The 18481-nt window shown below is 44.1% G+C and overlaps 2 protein-coding genes across 4 annotated transcripts in view; both read right to left on the reverse strand.

The window, feature by feature from the left end:
• Positions 1 to 18481, reverse strand: part of LOC306837038 (uncharacterized protein) — a 210233-nt gene that overhangs the window by 44805 nt on the left and 146947 nt on the right. The gene's annotated exons all lie outside the window — the stretch shown is intronic.
• znf462 (zinc finger protein 462) overlaps positions 1 to 18481 on the reverse strand; it is a 47623-nt gene that overhangs the window by 8514 nt on the left and 20628 nt on the right. For 2 of the 3 annotated variants that reach the window (XM_079364656.1, XM_079364657.1), the window contains exons 2-7: positions 13938 to 14188; positions 8498 to 13722; positions 7697 to 7831; positions 5455 to 5867; positions 3340 to 3458; positions 1945 to 2142 (exon numbers count right to left, since the gene is read on the reverse strand). In XM_079364656.1, coding sequence (XP_079220782.1) covers positions 1945 to 2142; positions 3340 to 3458; positions 5455 to 5867; positions 7697 to 7831; positions 8498 to 13722; positions 13938 to 14148 — 6301 coding nt within the window. In that variant the 5' untranslated portion in view covers positions 14149 to 14188. The remainder of the gene's footprint in view (positions 1 to 1944; positions 2143 to 3339; positions 3459 to 5454; positions 5868 to 7696; positions 7832 to 8497; positions 13723 to 13937; positions 14189 to 18481) is intronic. The other variant, XM_079364658.1, reaches the window with a different exon arrangement.

Here is an 18481-nt window from a genome sequence, read left to right on the forward strand (position 1 = left end):
CATATTCAGGAGTTAAGATCTAAGTTGAGAGATGACCGACTCTACCACTGAGTCACAGCGCGCCCGCCCCCCCCCCCCCCCCCCCCCCCCCCCCCACCCACCCACACACACACACACACACACACACACACACACACACACACACACACACACACACACACACACACACAGACTCAGACAGATAACTGAGCCAGTCATCAATTTGTCCCCTTGGCTCTCTCTTCTCGTTCCCTTTCTTCTGAGTCTATAATATCAGCGAGCTAGCTCATCTTCTCGTCCTACTTTGAGCCCCCGACACATCAATAAATAAACCACAGTGACACTAATAGAATATCTATCCATGTGAAAGATGCCTCGTTCAGCACTCGCACAGCTACAAGGATTCATTGCAGAAAAAGAAACTTTTTTTCCTTTTAAACTTCCACTTTAAAAGAAAAAAAAAAAATGCTTTCGATTCAGTTTCTCTCTTTTTTTTTTTTTTTCTCCAGAGGAGACAGAGGAATTCATACAAATCAAACAATGCTGCAAGTTGATTGATGCTTTTAATATCTCCTCTGCATTGTTGAGATGTAAAGACATGAGAGAGCGAATCCTGTCGTGAGGTGGGGATGTGTTTCCTTGAAGGGATTAACGGCCTCAGCTGTCTGTAACGCTTCATAAATGAGACATGGAGTCATTCAGCGAGGAGTAGAAGAAGACGTGGGGAGGAGGATTATTTCAAAGCGGCAGTGGGGATGTGGTCAGAGAGAGAGAAAAAAAAAAGAGTTTCGATTCATAGTTTTGGTCAGGTGCAGCAAGTTAAAGCTCTGTTGGTTTTGTGTTGATTTTGGCGCCCCCTGTGGACACAGCCGTACCTACAGTGTCTTCTCTTCACTGCTACAGTAATAATCAGAATTGGTAGCTGATGTAGCTTTTGGTCTTGTTTGCTTTTGTCGGCCGTGTCAAGGCATCAGTATTCATTTCAATGGGCTTCATTGCCATATAAAATGAGCTCATAGAAGCTTTAACATCATTGCTTATTAGAGTCAATCCAACGTTAACCAACTCAAAACGGACTCTTTTCCACTGCAAAATGGACCCAATTGTGGACATTCAGTTGTAGGTAGCTGGTCTGCCAAAGTACAGAGACATTCAATATGTCAGCTCTGCTCTCTCTCTCAATGCTTCACTTGTCCTGGTCGGGCACAGCTGACGCTGGTTGGTGCGTTGAGGAATGCTGCCCTGCTCCAGCTCCAGGGGAGATTCCTCAGCTCCAGGAGCAAGGTGACAGCTGCTGCTGCCATGAACAGTCTGCAAGCCAGAGCAGCGGCTGCACAGACGCTGGAACACCTACAGCAGGGCATCACAGCAGGGAGTTTGCTGCTTCGCCAACCGAAAGTGAAGGTGTCCCTCTGATCGGGAATATTTCGCAAAAAAAAAAAAAAGGCTCTCACATTTAAAGACATTTGTAGAAATCTTCCTGAGATTTCGTGTTCATATGAACAGGATGTACAGAGATATGAACGTGTGGGCAATCCATCCCATAACATGTCCCATCAGACATTTGTGTGAAATGTTGTAAAGAGTTTGCCCATCAATTCCCAAGCCCCCCCCTCCCCTGAGATGTCACCGTGACCCTGTTCTTATAAATTCATGCTAGAGAACAAGAGGTGAAAATATCAGCTGTCAAACTCCTTCGATCTTTGTCCAGTTTAATCCAGGATTACAACACAGAGAAGCTAACTGCGAATTTAAATATCATGGCTTCCATTTTGTAGTCTAGAAATTTTAAATAACCTTCAATGAAAAGGCCAAAAACACGACGTGGCACTTCCGTTTTGAAGTTTAAGCTTTAAAGTCTCCGTTGATGATGTGTCCTGTGGGGAAGCAGATTTCCTGCAATATGTGGTCTAAATAGATAAATGTTTTAAATAGATAATAATGCTATCACGTGTCCTCTCTTACCATCCGGGGACAGCGGAGTCTGCTCTGTGTGACTGGGCAGCCGCGACGGCCTGCTGGTGGTTTGAGCGGCCTGGGTAGCAGCGCGTAGTTTGGGGAGGGTCAGCGCCTCGCCGTGGTCGGTCAGCGAGTGCTCCTTCAGCTGGCTGATGGTCATCGAGGAGAAGGGGCACGACAAGCACTTGTACGTGTGCTGCTCACCTGGGAAATGATCACATTGTACGAGTCAAGGACTTGGCCGACACAAACATCAGGCAGTGTTTGACAAAAAAAGGAAATGCGTAAACCTGTTTGATTAACAACAGCACTCAAAGCGTATCTCCTTCTGAGCTGACAAACACGTCCACGTATCCTCACTCTGAGCTCCCCTCAGACTCATTACTGCTACAGTTGAGCTGCGGCGTTTTGAAAATCGCATCATTGCACATAAACTCGAGGATGATGTGAAGTGCCACATTACGTTAAAAACATGTGCCATCTCTTTAACATGGAGACTCATTGGAGGTAAATCAGAACATTCAGAAAAAACACGAGTGGGTCCTACACATCAGATTTGACTGTTGTTTTAACAGTGTCACCCTCGTTAGTCACAGATGTTTAATCGACTAAGCCTGGCTCACACTGCAGGAGTTTTAAAATCCTTCTCCATTTTGATTTGAAGTAGCCTCACACACGAGGAGAATCCACATCATCTGAAAACAAGGACACTGAAGTAAAGACCTGATGCACATTGATGAAATCTAATCGAAGCCGTTTTACAAAGTGCACAAATAACCAGAATACTTTTTTTAACATTTATTTAAACGTCACTGCAGATCGAAATTGTTTAGTGTCAATTATCCGCAGCTTTTGTTAACTCCTGCTTCTCGTTCTCTCCCATCAGACAGTCGAGAGCACTCAGATGCCTCTGGAAAATTGGCCCGTCTACTTCCCCCATCTTAAAAGATTCTTTTGCTCATATATTGATCGCTCAGGTGGAGCTTTTTTTTTTTTTTTTTTTCCAATTATCTCGACTATGTCTGAGTTTTTGTCTGCATTCTGACTCCTTAAAAATCATCCTGAAAAGTCCTCAGCTTTTCAAGAACTCTTTTAAGAAGATTTCTAAACATGTACACAATACTCACCTCAAAGTCACTTCAGCTGTTTGTTTAATAATCTGGATCCAAACAGGATTCTTAAGGATGTGATTTTAGGTATAGCAAATGTTCTGAGTGAAAGCTGAAGCTGCTCCTATGAGATGATCCTCCGCTTGGATTTTGCTGCATAAGCTAAATCAAGCACCGTATCTTTATATGGAGGGAGATAAACAGGAGGCTGCTGTTCTGATCTGGGAATACCTTGTTAGTCATAGACACAGCTGCAAGATGTGATTAAAAGTATGTGGGTTTTTTTTTTTACCTGTGTGTGATTTATGCAGGTGGCTCTTCAGGCGACTCACGTAGGCAGATTTAAAGGGGCACAGTTTGCACTTGAAGGGCTTGTGATGACCGTGGTGAGACTGCACATGTCTGTCCAGACTGGTGGAGGAGACAAAATCAAGAAAGGGCAGATATTAGATAAGAAGATAACGGAAGAAGAAGAAGAAAAAAAGGATGGAATGAGGACAAGAGGATGGCATGTAAAGGGAGGAAGTGACAGGTACAGAGCACGGGAGAAGAGGCTTTCACTTTGATGATTTGAACAGCGGGGTTTTTTTTTTTTTTCTGCAGCATCTGAGGCGCTGCGTTCTGTTTACCTCACGAACAACACACTTCCAATGACTACAGAACAAGGAGCCATGGGGTGAAGTCATCTACCCACAATCCCCTGCTGGGACTGAGTGCGTGTGTGTGTGTGCCTGTGGGGACGGTGGCTGTGTTTTTAATGCCAGCCTCTTAGGTGGCACGGGAATGCAGCTTGTTTCTGGGTCAGGGCGCATACAGTACAGAGGGATTACACCTGGGAGCTCAGAGGAGACGAGGACTCTCTCTTCTCGCTCGGTGTCTCTGCGATGGATAAAACAAATCACCTCGCCAAAATCTCAGCCTCGCTGTAATGTGTGTCTTACTCTCCGAGGAGGCAGTCAATCTGAGAAGAGATTGAAGATTCAGGGGATGTGATAGGGTAAACAGAATAAGGTGTCAAAGTGTGGTCTCTGCAAAACAGGTTTGCATCCAGTTGATTTGTGGACCTGCTGGTGCAGGGCTGGTAAGGTATATAACAGTGAAGGTTTCTACACATTGCACACACTGTAAGACGGTGAAAACACACAACTTCTCCAGCCATTGTGCTGCTGCTCCATAACAGTGGCTGAAATATCAGATAAAACCCGAGCCACGCATTTTTTAATTATTCACAGATGATGAGGTTATACAGTAGATAATGATAGTTTTACCTGTTTGTTCCTATAGCGTGTAGAAAGCAACAACATGCCCTCTATACACGAACAGACTGAACTCACAAACAGACGAGAGTCCCGACTCTCACGCCTGAAAATCTCGCTAAATCTCTCAAGGTCAAACACAACTTAAGAGTGAACAGACATGGCGAACGATTAGCAGGAAGAACTGAATTGGAAATCGTAGGTTTTTTGACTTCGGAAAAAAACAACAATGAAGTGGCTGAAATGGCTTGAACGCGGTCTGCGCGTGGATCGCGTTCGGCCATCCTGTGTTTTCTCTCCCCGACAACGAATCTCAGAGCTGCTTAACTTCAACTCACAACAGGATCTGAGATCGTAAATGATGCACGATCTACGATCTGAAACCAGTTAAAGTTCTCTCCTGGAGACCAGAGTGAGTGAAATCGAACTGAAGACAGCTCACACCACAGGAATATATCTGGAAAGATAATCTTTAGAAGAGTCAATAAATCTGGACTTTGCTTCTACTCTGCTGGAAGTGACGAGGATCAGAATCAAGTTTAGATGTTTAAGTGTTTACCTGGGATAAGTCACACTTTGAAACACAAACCTTGTGTTTTGTATGAATATATGTATTTACAATCTATAACACAATATCGATGTTGATATTGTTGGAGTAATTCTTTTTTATCAATGTCAGCCTCACAGTCTGATCACTGTCCGATCTGTGTAACTCGCTGGTAGTCGGTAGCGGAGAATATCTCCCATGATTCCCCTCGAGCCTCGACGTCCTCTTTAGTTGTTGTTTTGATTGAGACCCCCCCCCCCCCCCCCCCCCCCCCCCCCCCCCCCCCGGTGGAGGAGCCACAAATCTCACCATATCAACCACAAGTAAAATCTTCAAGGTCAAAACAGGATCTGACCTTTTAGGACTGAAAAAAAAGGAACTTTACAGATAAAATATAATATATGTCTTAGGATGGATCGAGACTTTAATATTAGTTTTAAACGACACTGTTAAATACGTTTTTTGTTTTTTTTCCCCCAGTAGACTCCTTTAGGAGGGCGGCCCGAGTGTGAATCCGACCTGTCGGTCTTTCCTGCATGTCATTCCCAACTCTCTCTCTTAAAGAAACACAACATAACCTCAGACTCTGCTCCTCTTTACTCACTTGTGTCTGAAGGGTGACACAAACTGGCAGTACTGGCAGCTGTATTTGTCTTCTCTGCTGAACATCGCCATGGCTGAGTGGCTCCTCTCATGGGACCTCAGTCCCTGCATGGACATAAAGACTCGGTCGCACTGGGCACACGGGTGACCCCCTGCTGTTAATCGCTGCTTCAGTTGGTCCTCCGAGACCGCGGCCCTCGCCGCAGCCACGAGGGCAGCTGCACAACCTTCAACAGAGTCCTTCTCTTGCTCTTGTGTTTCCGCAGCAACACCGACTCCAGCGGTGACAGCGGAAACCATCATCGGCGCCGGGGGTCTGTCAAGGTCATCTGCTTCAGCTGCTTCATCACCCTCGAGGTCGCCATTAGTTAAGCTCTCTGAAGGCATCGTCAGGGGCACTTCACTGACCTCCTGCTGCAAAACAAAGACAAGTGTTCAATGTTTATTCACATTCACCAGCCTATGGATTTACTTTACCTCATGCAAGACCGGTCAGAACCGCTACGTGACGTTTAGATAGCAAGACAATAAATAAATAAAACATTTCGAGGCACTCAGTATGGGGATTTTCGTGTGTTTAATCAACAAAATTTTAAGCAAATTTCTGCAAACGTGGTCAGCGTTTCAGTACCAAAGGTTCTGGTTCAGGTTGTTGCCCATTTAGACTGAACATGTGACCATGGTGTGAGACCATGTGCAAAACTTGTGCATCTTCATGAGACGGAAAAAACACGGGTGAAACATCAGTATTAGACGACTCGTAAGCTTGAATGGACCACTGCTGCTCGCTCTCTCTCTCGCTCTCTCGCTCTCTCTCTCTCTCTTGCACACACAGCAGCTCGGGTAAAGGATTTGTATTTTTGTTGTGTTACTATAAATCATTTGATTGTAAACTTTTCAAACAGCTGCTAATGAAAAGTATTACGTATGGAACATTTTGATAACATCAAGTAGCGCAACTGCATTTATTTGGAAAGTAAAAGAATTACTAGCGGACAAAAAAACCTCGATCCCTGGACACAGCCATGCACACCACATACAGTCATTCTTAATGGTAGAAGAAGATCTGCTTGGCTACTGGGGCAGTTGCACTTCTTGCTCTGAAGCTAAATCACTCAAAGGAGCATTTAAACAACGCAAACAACAAAACAAGAGAGCAACATAATATCTGCCAACAACGACACCATCCAACTGCAAAAAGAAAATCCTCCGTCTGTGTCTTCTTCCTGCCTCGTCTGCTGGGATGCAGGCTGATTTCTGCAGTCATCACAAGTGGACGGACGATCACCATGACTTTTTTATTGCCTCGAGGAAGCTCATTTTTTTTCTGTGGAAGGACCTGACCCTGCACTTTGTGCAGCCATAAATAAGATGTGGCATCCAATGGGCCAACCTTGCCATCAAGCCTCTGCTCTGACTGCACTGTCAGCCTGTTCTTTATCCAACTGTAGCAGAAACCAGCGCATATCTGGAACTGACACTGTATTCATATTACTATAAAAAGCAGCGATGACTTTGAACCATCTTAAATGCATAAAACATACGGCTTCTGGTAAGAATGTCTTTATGTTCCCAATATACAGAACAACCTAAAAGTCCAAATTGAAACATAAATACTCGTCCGTGCATGCTCATTTGCCTCAAACGGTCTCATCCTGGATATAGTCAGAGCAGACTGAGTGACTGGCGCAGTAACCAGGCCTCCGTCTGGGTGACGCGTTAGATCCTGAGGCCTGTTTCCCTCACTGGCAGCCTCAGTGGAATACTAATGTTTGAATGGTTACCCGCTGCTGCCCTTAAAGTTATGGCACACCACAATGTCCTCTTCTTCCTCCCCCTGCCACTGCAATAGGACAGCGTTACTTGTTTTCTGTGGGGGAAGCTGACAAACCGTCCACGCAGAAGCCTCTGTCGCTAGTAAACAAAACAGGAAACAGAACCCGAGTCCAGTGAAGAGGTCACTGCAGAGCTGGGACGACACAAGTGAGATTACAAGAAACTGTGGGAAGGCAAAGTTGGGCTTTTGAGATATTAAAACATCATTTGATATCACTTAAAGACCCTGTGAGCAGTCAGGCTGTAACCCGAGTCGTCCTCTTAGAGGACCACAGCTGTGAATGGAGGGTGCGCACTAACCACTAGGCCATCAGCGCCCCCAGTCTCTGGTGTTTTAACTAAAAAAATAATTTAGAGTTAATATACCATTAAAAACAAACAGCTAAAGGAAATTCAACTCCATTTACCTTGACATGTCCTTCTTTGACCTCTCCGTACTGGACATGCTTTCGAAGGTGGTTGCAAATAGCTCGGAGGGTGGGATGGACCTCTATGCAGAAGTTACACCTGAATCCAATGGGAGTTTTGCTTGCAGGGTTATCCTGTTGACAGAAAAAGAGCCTTAAAAAAATGTTTATCCACAGAGTGATTAACCTCCTGCTGTAGAAACACAGCATTGACATTTTCCACAGTAACAATTCTGGATGAGTGACACACACAAAAAAATCTGGTTTGCACTGTTTTTGAGTGACATGCGTGTTACAGGGAATACACAAGCACAAACTGGACCTGTGGACATGCATTACAGTAGTTGAGATGTGTCAGAGTGGGACTGCTACACAGACTGCCTGACTCAAGGGCAAGTGACCTGGCACTGCTGTGGCTACCAGACCAATTTCCTATTTTAGGTCTGCATCTGGACTTGAACCAGCGACCCTCCGGTTCCCAACCCGAGTCCCTACAGACTGAGCTACTGCCGTCCCTTAACTGTTGTAAGACTTTGCAAAGGTTTTGCAAAAACACTATTTGTACATGCTGCATTTACAGGACAAAAATAGGCGAGGAGGTTACAGCGGGAGCCAAAATTAACACATACAAAATTTCCTCCCCGGAGCTTAAAGAGGTACATCATCTCCTGGTTGTTTGTTTTAATACTAGAAACCAAAGACCATGTGATAAATCTTGAAAGTAGAGCTTTAAATATAAATTAATTACTGCCAGTTTCATTTGGTCACGTACAGGTTTATGGATGACGAATCTTTGCTTACCTTCTCAGGTTTGTTCTCTGGGACTTCTGTGGCTTTCAGTTTACTGTGGAGCTGCCTTCTCCTCTCTTGCCTCATGGCCCTCTTCTGAAACTCTTCATTGTGGTTCAACAGATGTTTGGCCAGCACTGGGAGATCCAGGAACTTAAGCTCACAGTGAGAACACTGGTACAACTCTGAATCTTCCTCCTCTAGACCTTCTGACACAACAAAGTCCCTCTTCAAGTCACTGCTGTGGTGGTCATTGTAGTGCAAAGACAGCAGCTTGCCCGCGCTGAAGGACAACCGGAAGCATTTTAGACACTTGAAAGGTAGCCAATCATCCTCCCCGTCCTGCTTTGGTTCAAGCGGGACCTCCAGCTCTTCTTTGTCTTCCTCTGCCATTGAACCTACATCTGGCTTCTCTGGTTCTTTGGCATAGATAACGGTAAAGTAGCGACCAAGCTTGCTATTATGCTGCTTCTTGGGGAAGACACCAGGGTGGCGTTTAATGTAGTGTGAGACAATGCTCTTCCTGCTGAAGGCCTGGAAGGCGCAAAGTGAACACTTGCGTCTTTCTACAGCCAAGCGCAAATCTTCACTCATTTCTGAATTTTCTGCCTCTACTGGCGGGAGTGCCACCACCTTGTTATGCTTTTCCGTTATGGTCTTGGAAGCAGCCAGACAATGGGTGTAATAGGCATCAATATCATGCCGCTTCTGGTAGTGGGCTGCCAATCCTTTCCGTATAGGGTTGGTGTACGCACAAAGAGCACATTTGAAGACGTTGTTTTTACCCTCAGGTTGAGCACGCACATTGTTGTGCTTTATACGGTAGTGGCGAGCAATACCTTTCCTGGTGGAGCAGAAGTATTTGCAGAGCTGACACTTGAAGACGGCATGTTTCTCCGTCTTATTGATGGGTAACTGAGAGAGGGCAAGGTCCAACTCACTGACCTCCTGGACCTGTGCTGTGCTTGATATATTACCAGTACTGCATTCAGCAACGGGCTCTGTGTCTTTACTTGTGCAGAAATGTGTCAGAGAAGGAGTGAACATATCTGAGGCAGACTGATTGTGATATTTCTCATAATGGATTTTGAGTTTCTCCAGTGTCCCATGGGTGTATGGGCACATTTTACATCGGTATGCACCGTAGCCCTGCCTTTGAGTTTTGCACTTGTCATCTCCCTCATTTAAGTCAGGGATCTGCTCTATATCATCTGCAAAGTCTTCTGCAGTGACTTTCACTGAAGGGTGTCTTTTCTGATAGTGAGTAAGGACTCCGTGGATTCGGGAGTTTACATACGGACAGTGACGACACTTATACACAGAACTGGGGTTGATATCAGCCTCCTGTGCAAAATCTGCAGCTTTTACTTTCATGCCTGGGTGCTTTTTCCCATAGTGGGTGAGAAGGCCATGGAGACTGTTATACTCTGAGAGACATACAGTGCACTGGTACGGGTTGTTCGAGATGGAAAGACGAGGGTGTGAAGGATGGGCATTGCTTTCTTGAGGTGGGGTAGCAATGACATAAGCTCCATCATCTTCAACAGACTCACAATTGAACGCCAGATGTTCTTTGGCAATCTGTGGGTGGATCTTTTCAGCTGAACCATTTCCTTTGATGATATCCAAAAGCACAGATTCATCCCCTTTTATGACCCATGGGTGGACTGCCTGGTAGTGACTTGTAATTTCCCATATTGTACAGGCCTCGAAAGCACAGTCTCTACATTTGTAATGCTTTGTTTCCATGTTGCCTCCTTGTTGGGTGGTTTCTGGGCCAGCCCAAAGCTTACTGGCCATGTATGTGTAATCCACATTGTGCTCAGGATGGCGTCTTTGGTAATGGAGGAGCAGACCTTGGGGTTCAGCATGGGAGTAAATGCACCACTCACAGTGGTAGCCAGCCTCTAGAATGCCATCTTGGTAAGCCCAATGTAAAATAGTCATCGCTGTGGCTTTCACAGTAGGGTGCTCTTTCTTCAGGTGCTTCTTAAGGGCATAGACGTAGGGGGATGTGTAGGAACAGTGTTTGCATTTGAGGGAGCGCAAGGATGTAGCATTTTCGGGATCAGGAGGGGTCGGGATCACAGCGGAAGAGACACTGCTCGACTGAACCAATTGCGCACGCTCACGTTGACTCCGGACGACAGCTGTGTGACGACGTACAAGGTCAGCATTGGCCTTGGTTTCCCTGTGTTTCTTCTGGTAGTGAATAAGCACTCCTTTTACAGTGCGGTTTCCATAGTCACACTGCTGACAGAAGAACAACTCATCCTCTCCTTTCTCACCACTTCCCTGTTTAGGGCTTGAGTTGTTCAATCCATCATGGCCGTTATTTTGAAACTGCTTCAAAAACTGTTTGGGAGTTGAGATTTGCAATTCATCCATTAATTTCATCAAACCAGGGGTGGGAGCACCATGTTTGATATATTTTGCTGTCACTTTAACTTCCGGGTGTCTCTTTTGATAATGGACCAACACACCAACTACCGATCTATTGCTGTACACGCAGTGCTTACAGTAGTACATTTCTTCATCTGTTCCATACAGCGGGGCACTCGACTGTTTCGGAGGCGAAGCCATGCTGAGATTATATGAAGAGTTTGCAACAGGCTGCTGCTGATCCACTGAGATGACCTTCATGGTTTTCTGTATACGGAAATACGAGGCCTTCTGCTCAGGGTGCTTTTTCTGGTAGTGAACCAAAACAGAGTGCATGTTGGGGCTAGCGAAAGAACACACGTCACAGTCGTAAACTACAACGTTTCCACCCATTGATTCTTTGAGAGTGTCGGTCTCGGCACAACTGTCAGGCGTCTTCGAGGCAGTTTTAAGCACTGGGCTGGAGGAGGATCTAGGGGTTGAAGAGGCCGAATTAAAATTCTTGGGGCCAGAGTTTAAGATTTCCCTCAGAGTTTGGGATTCGCCAGTTTTGTGGGATTGCTCCACTACGTAGCTTGAGAAGATCATCGCATTGTTAATCTTCACTGTAGGATGCATTCTTTGGTAATGAGGCATCAGACTACGCACATTCGGGCTGGTGTATGAACAAAAGCGGCACATGTATACCAGATTTGGTTGGTTGAAGTTGAGCACGTTGCTTGCTTCAGGGTGGTGATCCATGTAGTGTTGGTGTAGATCGTTGTAGTTTGTGTATTCAATGTAACACTCCAAGCAGCGAAAAACTGCACTCTGGTCCTCGGGATCCAGGATGTACTTAAAGCTGAACTTGATGTAAGGATGCATCCTCTGGTAATGGGTGCTGACACTACGGGCTGACTTGTTGTGGTAGTCACAGTGTTTGCAGTAGAAACGTGTAGTCCCTGGCTCCTCTGAATAATCAGCGCTCTCTTGGATAGTACTATCATTTGGGTCAACAGAGATGTTTTCGCTATCATCTGAGAGAGTTAGTGATATAGGAATGCTTCTAGGTTTCGACTTAGGGTTGCTTTTTCTTTTCCCTATTCTGCCTCCATCATTCGATATCAGAGATTCTCTTGCATTAAGCTGTTGGGCATTATAAGTGAAGACAGGGCTCTTACCGTCATGGTCTCTACTATCTTTATCAGCACTGGTGTGATTTTCTCCTGCGTCTTCATCTTCCATGTCATCCAGGTTTATGACCATGTCCTGCTGGCTTTGGCTTATCTTACTTTGAAGGTTACTGGCGATTTCATCGATTCTCGTTCGCTTTTTTACCGAGGACAAATCCAAAGGCAAATCATTGATGGACTTCCTAGCTCTTTTTCCTGTCGCTAAGGGCTTTTTGGTTGCAAGTCCTAAAATGGAGGTCTGGGTTTTTTGGAGGAAGATTGGAGAAGCGTCCACCTCGGGGTCTGGCTGTTCAGCCAGCTGGTTTTCAAAGACAGTGGGATCAAGGTCATCACAGTAGGAGTGCTTATGCTGCTGGTGAACCCTTAGACCTTTCAGAGTGGTGGTGGAGAAGCTGCAGAGTGAGCAGCGATGAGGGTTCTGCTGGTCACTGGGTGTACTGGTCATCCTTTTTCCATTGACTTTGGAGGTTACATTGCCCCCGTTAACTGGCTCTGCAGCTTTGTCATTTTGAGGTTCTGGGCTGTCACTTGTTAGGTCCAAGGTGTCTACATCTGAGGAACTGTGGCTCTGTTTGTGCGTACCTAGTTTAAGAGGGCTGGTGCAAATAAATGGGCATTCATCACATTTATACACTGTGGTTTTACCAGAAAGGTGAATGTTTTCGATGTGGCGGGAGATGCTCCGCCTGTGCATGGTTAGGAAGGAGCAGAATGGGCATTGAAATCTGTTCATGTACTTCCGGAAGGGAATTCCTTTAGTCTCTAGTAGTTTATTATCCTCATCAGTTAAAAGCTGCTTTGCGTCTGCTGACAGCGTCCCAGTATAGCTGGTATCATCGTCGATATCGCCAAGATCTTCATCATCATCGTCCTCTAAGCTGCTCCGAGAGTCTTCCTCATTGAGTAAGCTGGAATCCATCTTTATGACACTGTTTGAAACATCAGATGATGCAAACCTCTTGGACAAAATAGATGAACCTGTGCTATTAGGAGTCACAGCACTAATCTGTGCAAACTGAAGGGAGGCAATCTCTGGGGCTGGCTTCTCCAATGTGTTTTTTGCAGTTTTCTCTTCTGAATCGTCCTTTACATGAACATCAGTGACACTTATATTTGATCGATTCGGGCTTTGGGGGGCAGCAGGAGAATCTGGTTTGGGTGAGCTAGCACTCGCCTCCCCTTCCAGCTCTGCAATGCCGGAAACTATTTTGACCTTGTCACTGTGTTCTTTTACCACGTGAGTAGTCCAGCTGTCCTTCTGGTCAGTCTGATAGTCACACCACTCGCAAGCAAATGTCCCCTTCAGTCCAGAGGCTGAATCCGAATCTTCTCCAGCCTCGGAAGGATCTCCGACACTTTCCGAGGGAACTTTGCTGTGATACATTAGTTGATGTTTCAATATCCTCGCTTTGCGTGGAGACTTATATGTGCAATACTGGCAGGAATACACTTTCGAATTGTCCTTGTGCATTATAACAGTGTAGCTGGGCTGCTTAGCTGTTTGCGAGGAGACACTTGCATCTGAATCTTCCTCTACAACATTATGCACTTTTTTGGTGTGGTTTCTTAAGAATGATTGCGATCTGAAGTAACGGACGCAGAACTTGCACTGGTAAAACGGCATATGAGTCTCAGCTGCCGGCATTTGTGGAGTTGGGTTGGAATTGTCAGTAGATTTGGGGCCTAAAAAAGAAAAAAAAATACATATAAGATGTCTGCTAAAAATAGCTCATTGCAACATTTAACTGATATTATGAAGCTTTTTTCTCACTGTAATTGAAAACCAGCAATACATTCTGTAAATAAATGATTATACCCCCAATACAATCATCCCACAATGAGTGTTTCTTAAATCCAAGAAATAAACTCTAAAATCAGATTTTATGTGCAAAGCATACTCATTCCAGCGTTAGAAGGCGTATAATCCTTGTCATCCTTATCCTCACATTCCTCCTCTCCCTCCTCATCTTCATCCCCGTCTTTCAGAGAGTCAGACTCATCGGCATCTGCTGGCTGCAGGAAAACAGTGTGCACTTCCTGAATGTGGGTCTTCAAGTCGTCATATGACTCGGCACGGAAGTCACAGCCATCACACTGCAGTACCTCCATCACTAAAGAGAGGGAGCACTCCCTGGAAAATCAGGGAAACCTGCAAATGAAGAGAGAGAGAAAAAAATACTTAGGGCATGCAGCAGAACAAATGTCAAAGTATGAGGATCATGTTGAGATACCCATTTGAGCTTTAAGCTTCAAGGTTGTTGTTTTTTTACTAAAGCATGCACAATCTCTGTACAGAGCTGTTACAAAGCTTTGTTCTGAGGCTGTTTCAGGACATTTGGACTTATGTTATCCTCCATAATGCTTCAGTGTTCTTAGTGGTGAACACGCTCTTCCATAAAAAAAGAGCTTGGTGATGATCTACTATGATTATCAACAGCAATTCCTGCTTTGCACAAAGAATAATCAAGCTCAGGATGGATGAAACATCCTTTCCACAAGTAAGACAATCGCCAGAAAAAAGAAATAAAGCTCTCGAATGTTCATGATTATGTTCTTGAGAGATATTCTTCTAAAGCAGAGCCTCATCTGGACACTCTTTAGATGCTGTTCAAGCTGCGTTTGCAATGATGAGCTAAAAAAAAAAAAAGGGACACCTTGTTGTAAATGTGGCACAGGAGGGAACACGTCTTTTTTTTATGGATACTGTGTCTGTAATTGGAAATCGACTTAATTAAGACACAATATATTATGCAATTTATTCCTTTATGGCGGTTTTATTGTTGGATTATATTTGGTCATTTAAAAATGATTAAATTAAATCTCACGCTTGCAATCATGTTTTCTGCTGATGAAACGCCCAAAGACAATCAAGCCAAATTTAAATATTAAACTTTTGTTACTGCAAAAGCTACTTATTCAAACATGAAAAACAGATATAGGTTCATTTCTGCTGCCTCATTAGGAAGACTTAAATAGATAGAGACTGACTAATTCATCTGAAAATGAGAACATCTTCAAACACTAAAATACCCAGAGCTGTCCACCAGCCTCACGAAACATGACAAATGAGAGATTTCAGCAGATGCTGATGTTACTCAGAATACTAAGAAGGTCTCATTTTTTTTAGCAAAGCATCGTTCCAAGAACAATGGAGGGGCTGAGGAGGGATTATGGGCTGATTTGTCCCATTTGTATTACCTTGGGATAAGCAACAGCTGGAGAGCAGCTCCATAGCTCAGTATTTAGAGCAGACTATTCCATCAGATTGTCTCAACTGCTCTGAAATCAAATCGAATGAATCAGCTGAGAGATGAAGGCTTTATGTCTCTGGGCTTCTCTTCAGCTCGGCCTTGGCCTGAGACATGGATGTTGATGATGTGAGTATTGTTTCACAGCTCTTCAAGGCTTTCAAATCAATTGTGATTTTTTATCTAAAAAAAAAAAACAATTTAATATCATCAATAGGGTTTGTAGCTCCCTGGTTTGGAGACAGGTGGTTAAAGGGCTTTGTTTTAACCTCGACTATTGAATCACAACCCAATCAATACAATTTGTTCACCGTGTCTCCAGAGTACATACCAAAAAAATAGGCAAACAAGAACAGAGTTAATAGTTTCTGTGGTGAATCTTTGAATGAGAGCTCCAACACGCTGCTGCTGCATGGCTTGTTGGAGGGTAATTCTCTGTGCAGCACTTTACCTAACTTAAGGAAAGAATTCTATTATTCCGTGCAATGACATGCACAGTCAGGTGGCCAACTCTGCTAAGCTATCAGCTTATTACTATTGGACTTTCTCCCAGTCAAACTATTTCACAAGTTTTATCAAGCGGAAAACTGGTTGAATGTCGAACAGTGAAATTCACAGTTGGGAACTTCCTCTTCTTTTTTTCCCACCTTTCTTTGACACATTGACACTGTTCAACATCCGGGTCAAAGCCTTGCACACAAACTGAGGAGCATGTGCAGAAAGCCAAGTTCTGTTTGGGTCTGATTGAGGTGTATGCATGCAGGAGAAGATTGACCCCCCCAGTCCCATTTTCTATGAGGTTTTAGTCCAACTTTAAGAAGTCTGATTTACAATTTTAATTTAGGACAAACATGTTAACGCTTGTTAGAATGAGACTGGATTATAATCAGGAGATTACATGTCATATTTAAAAAAGGGTAAGAGAACAAATAATCAAAACAGAAATAAACATGAACAAACTGAATCAACCTATACTAATCGACTTTAAAGGAAGCAAAGGGAAGAGATGCTTAACAGGATCTGAATCAGCACCTCTGTGTCCCGGTCTCTACAAGACTGCACTTGTGAGTCTACAAAGCTGAAAGTTAAAACAAGGCTCCCATTCATACCCAAGCTGCTCAAATCCAAAGCTAGCACACAAAGACACAACTGACATGGTTCTGGTATGGATATGTTTTTAAGATCCATTAGGTCTGTCCAATATTAGCACTTTGACCAATAGGAATAGTTATAGAATGAACTTGAAATGAACCTGTACAGAACTCTCTATCTCCATATACCAAGACTTCACTTTTTGAATTCAAAAAGCTGTTCCATGCACTATTTGTGGTTTTGCACATATTTTAGTCTGGATACAAGTAGAACTTTTATAGCTGTTTTCACGTATGCGCTCCTGAAACAAATCAGGATAGTCATCCCCTGAAATGTTCCTAAGCTGCTTGTGCACAAGTTTCCCCTGGTGGACGAGGAGGGTTGGAGTCTCAGGAGAGAAGTTATGATGTCATGTGTGAATAGAGCTTTTTCCTCGGGCGCTCTTTGATGTGATGCCAGTTGTTTCTTTTACTTAGACCAACCTTTCATATCAAGGTCAGAGAGGGAAAAAAAAAAAGAAAATCAAGACTTAAAGATTTCACACGTAAAAAGTTGCACATAGGTCGGTATGCAAAAAAACACACGCCGATATTAATCAGACAGTCTAATCTCTTTATATGGTATTTTTTTTAAATAATTTTTAAACCATTAGATAACACGAAAGATGGACAATGTAGCTATGCATCTTTGCGTCCTACATTTTTGTCCTCCTTCAGGTAAATGGAGGTTATGGATTTCAGCTATTTATGGGTATTGGCTAAAGAAGAAAAAAAAAAAAGACATATTGTGCATTTCTAATAACAAGTTTTCATTTGTGTATTCCATTAGGCATAGAAAAATATTCCGCATGTATTCAAAGAGGATTAGGGGTTTACACAGAAACCTTGACCCTTTGTAGCTCCAACCAAACCATGATGAAAAAAATCCCTATATTACGTGAATGATGTTGAGGATCCACCCAAATCCAATCTGACTAAACCATCACCTCCTCACGTTCCTGCTGAAACACCACAGAGACGTGGGCATGTCATCAATGGCTGTAATAATGACCGTAGATATAGAAAACACTGATTATAATCTCATGATGATGAATGATATGCATTCTATCATATAATCAATTTCATCACTGCTCGTTTAATTTGTCATCAAAGGCAGGGAAAATCACACTTGTGACTTCAAGTTCACACTACAGCTACAGCCGGAGAAGATCTCTTTAAAAAGTCTGCCATGAGAGTTTCACAGGGATGCATGGATGTATCGGTCCAACTTCAGTATCCTCCAATATCTGCGCTGATTTCTGTGCATCACTACTGCGTACCGTCGAGGACATTTAAAAAAAGAAACGAGAACATAGTTCACATTTCACAGACTCAGTGTATTTTTTTTTCTTTACAAACCAATTCAACAAATTCCTTCCACTAACTGGCTCTTGAGATAAATAATCAGCTCCTATTCAAGAAGAGCTGTGATGAAGTGTGCCGTTAGCTATCAAATGATTTCTACTGACAGAGAAACCAAGACCATTTCAAGTGAGATCCAGAGACTGTTGGGAATCCTGTTCTGCGCAACCAACCAGCCTGCCGAGGAAGAGCTCAAAGTGAGCCGACCAGCCAAGCTGCCAGTATGTCCCTGAGCAACCAGGGGATCCATTGTTGTTCAGGGTCAGGTTACAGCCTCACCATGGGGCCCCACCCTGCTCTCTTGGCAGTTCACTGCTGTTGTGAGCAAAGTTTCCTCCTAATGCCAGGTTCCTTGACATGGATATGAAGAGAATCCTTTTGGAGAGCTACAACTGGGGTTGAAAAAAAAAAAGAGAGGAAAAAAGCCTCCCACACGAGCACCATCTGCCTTCGAGATGTGTCTTTTCAGCCAGTCAGTCCCTGCGACACACCAAGTTAATGGGTTGAGATTGTGTAGTTGCTTTCATCTAGTCAGCTGGGGCTCTAACATGCAGTGACTGAGCTGCTCAGATCCTCCTCTGAGCCGAGCTTCAAGGGCAGCCATTTTAGGTGCTGACTTAGGTGTTCAGCCAGCGCACAACATGGACCCACAGATCTGATCCTCTTCCTCAAAGGCAGGCAGCCTGACACTGGAGAGCTGCT

The sequence above is a fragment of the Symphodus melops genome, assembly GCF_947650265.1.
Source record: "Symphodus melops genome assembly, chromosome: 16".
Classification (NCBI taxonomy): domain Eukaryota; kingdom Metazoa; phylum Chordata; class Actinopteri; order Labriformes; family Labridae; genus Symphodus; species Symphodus melops.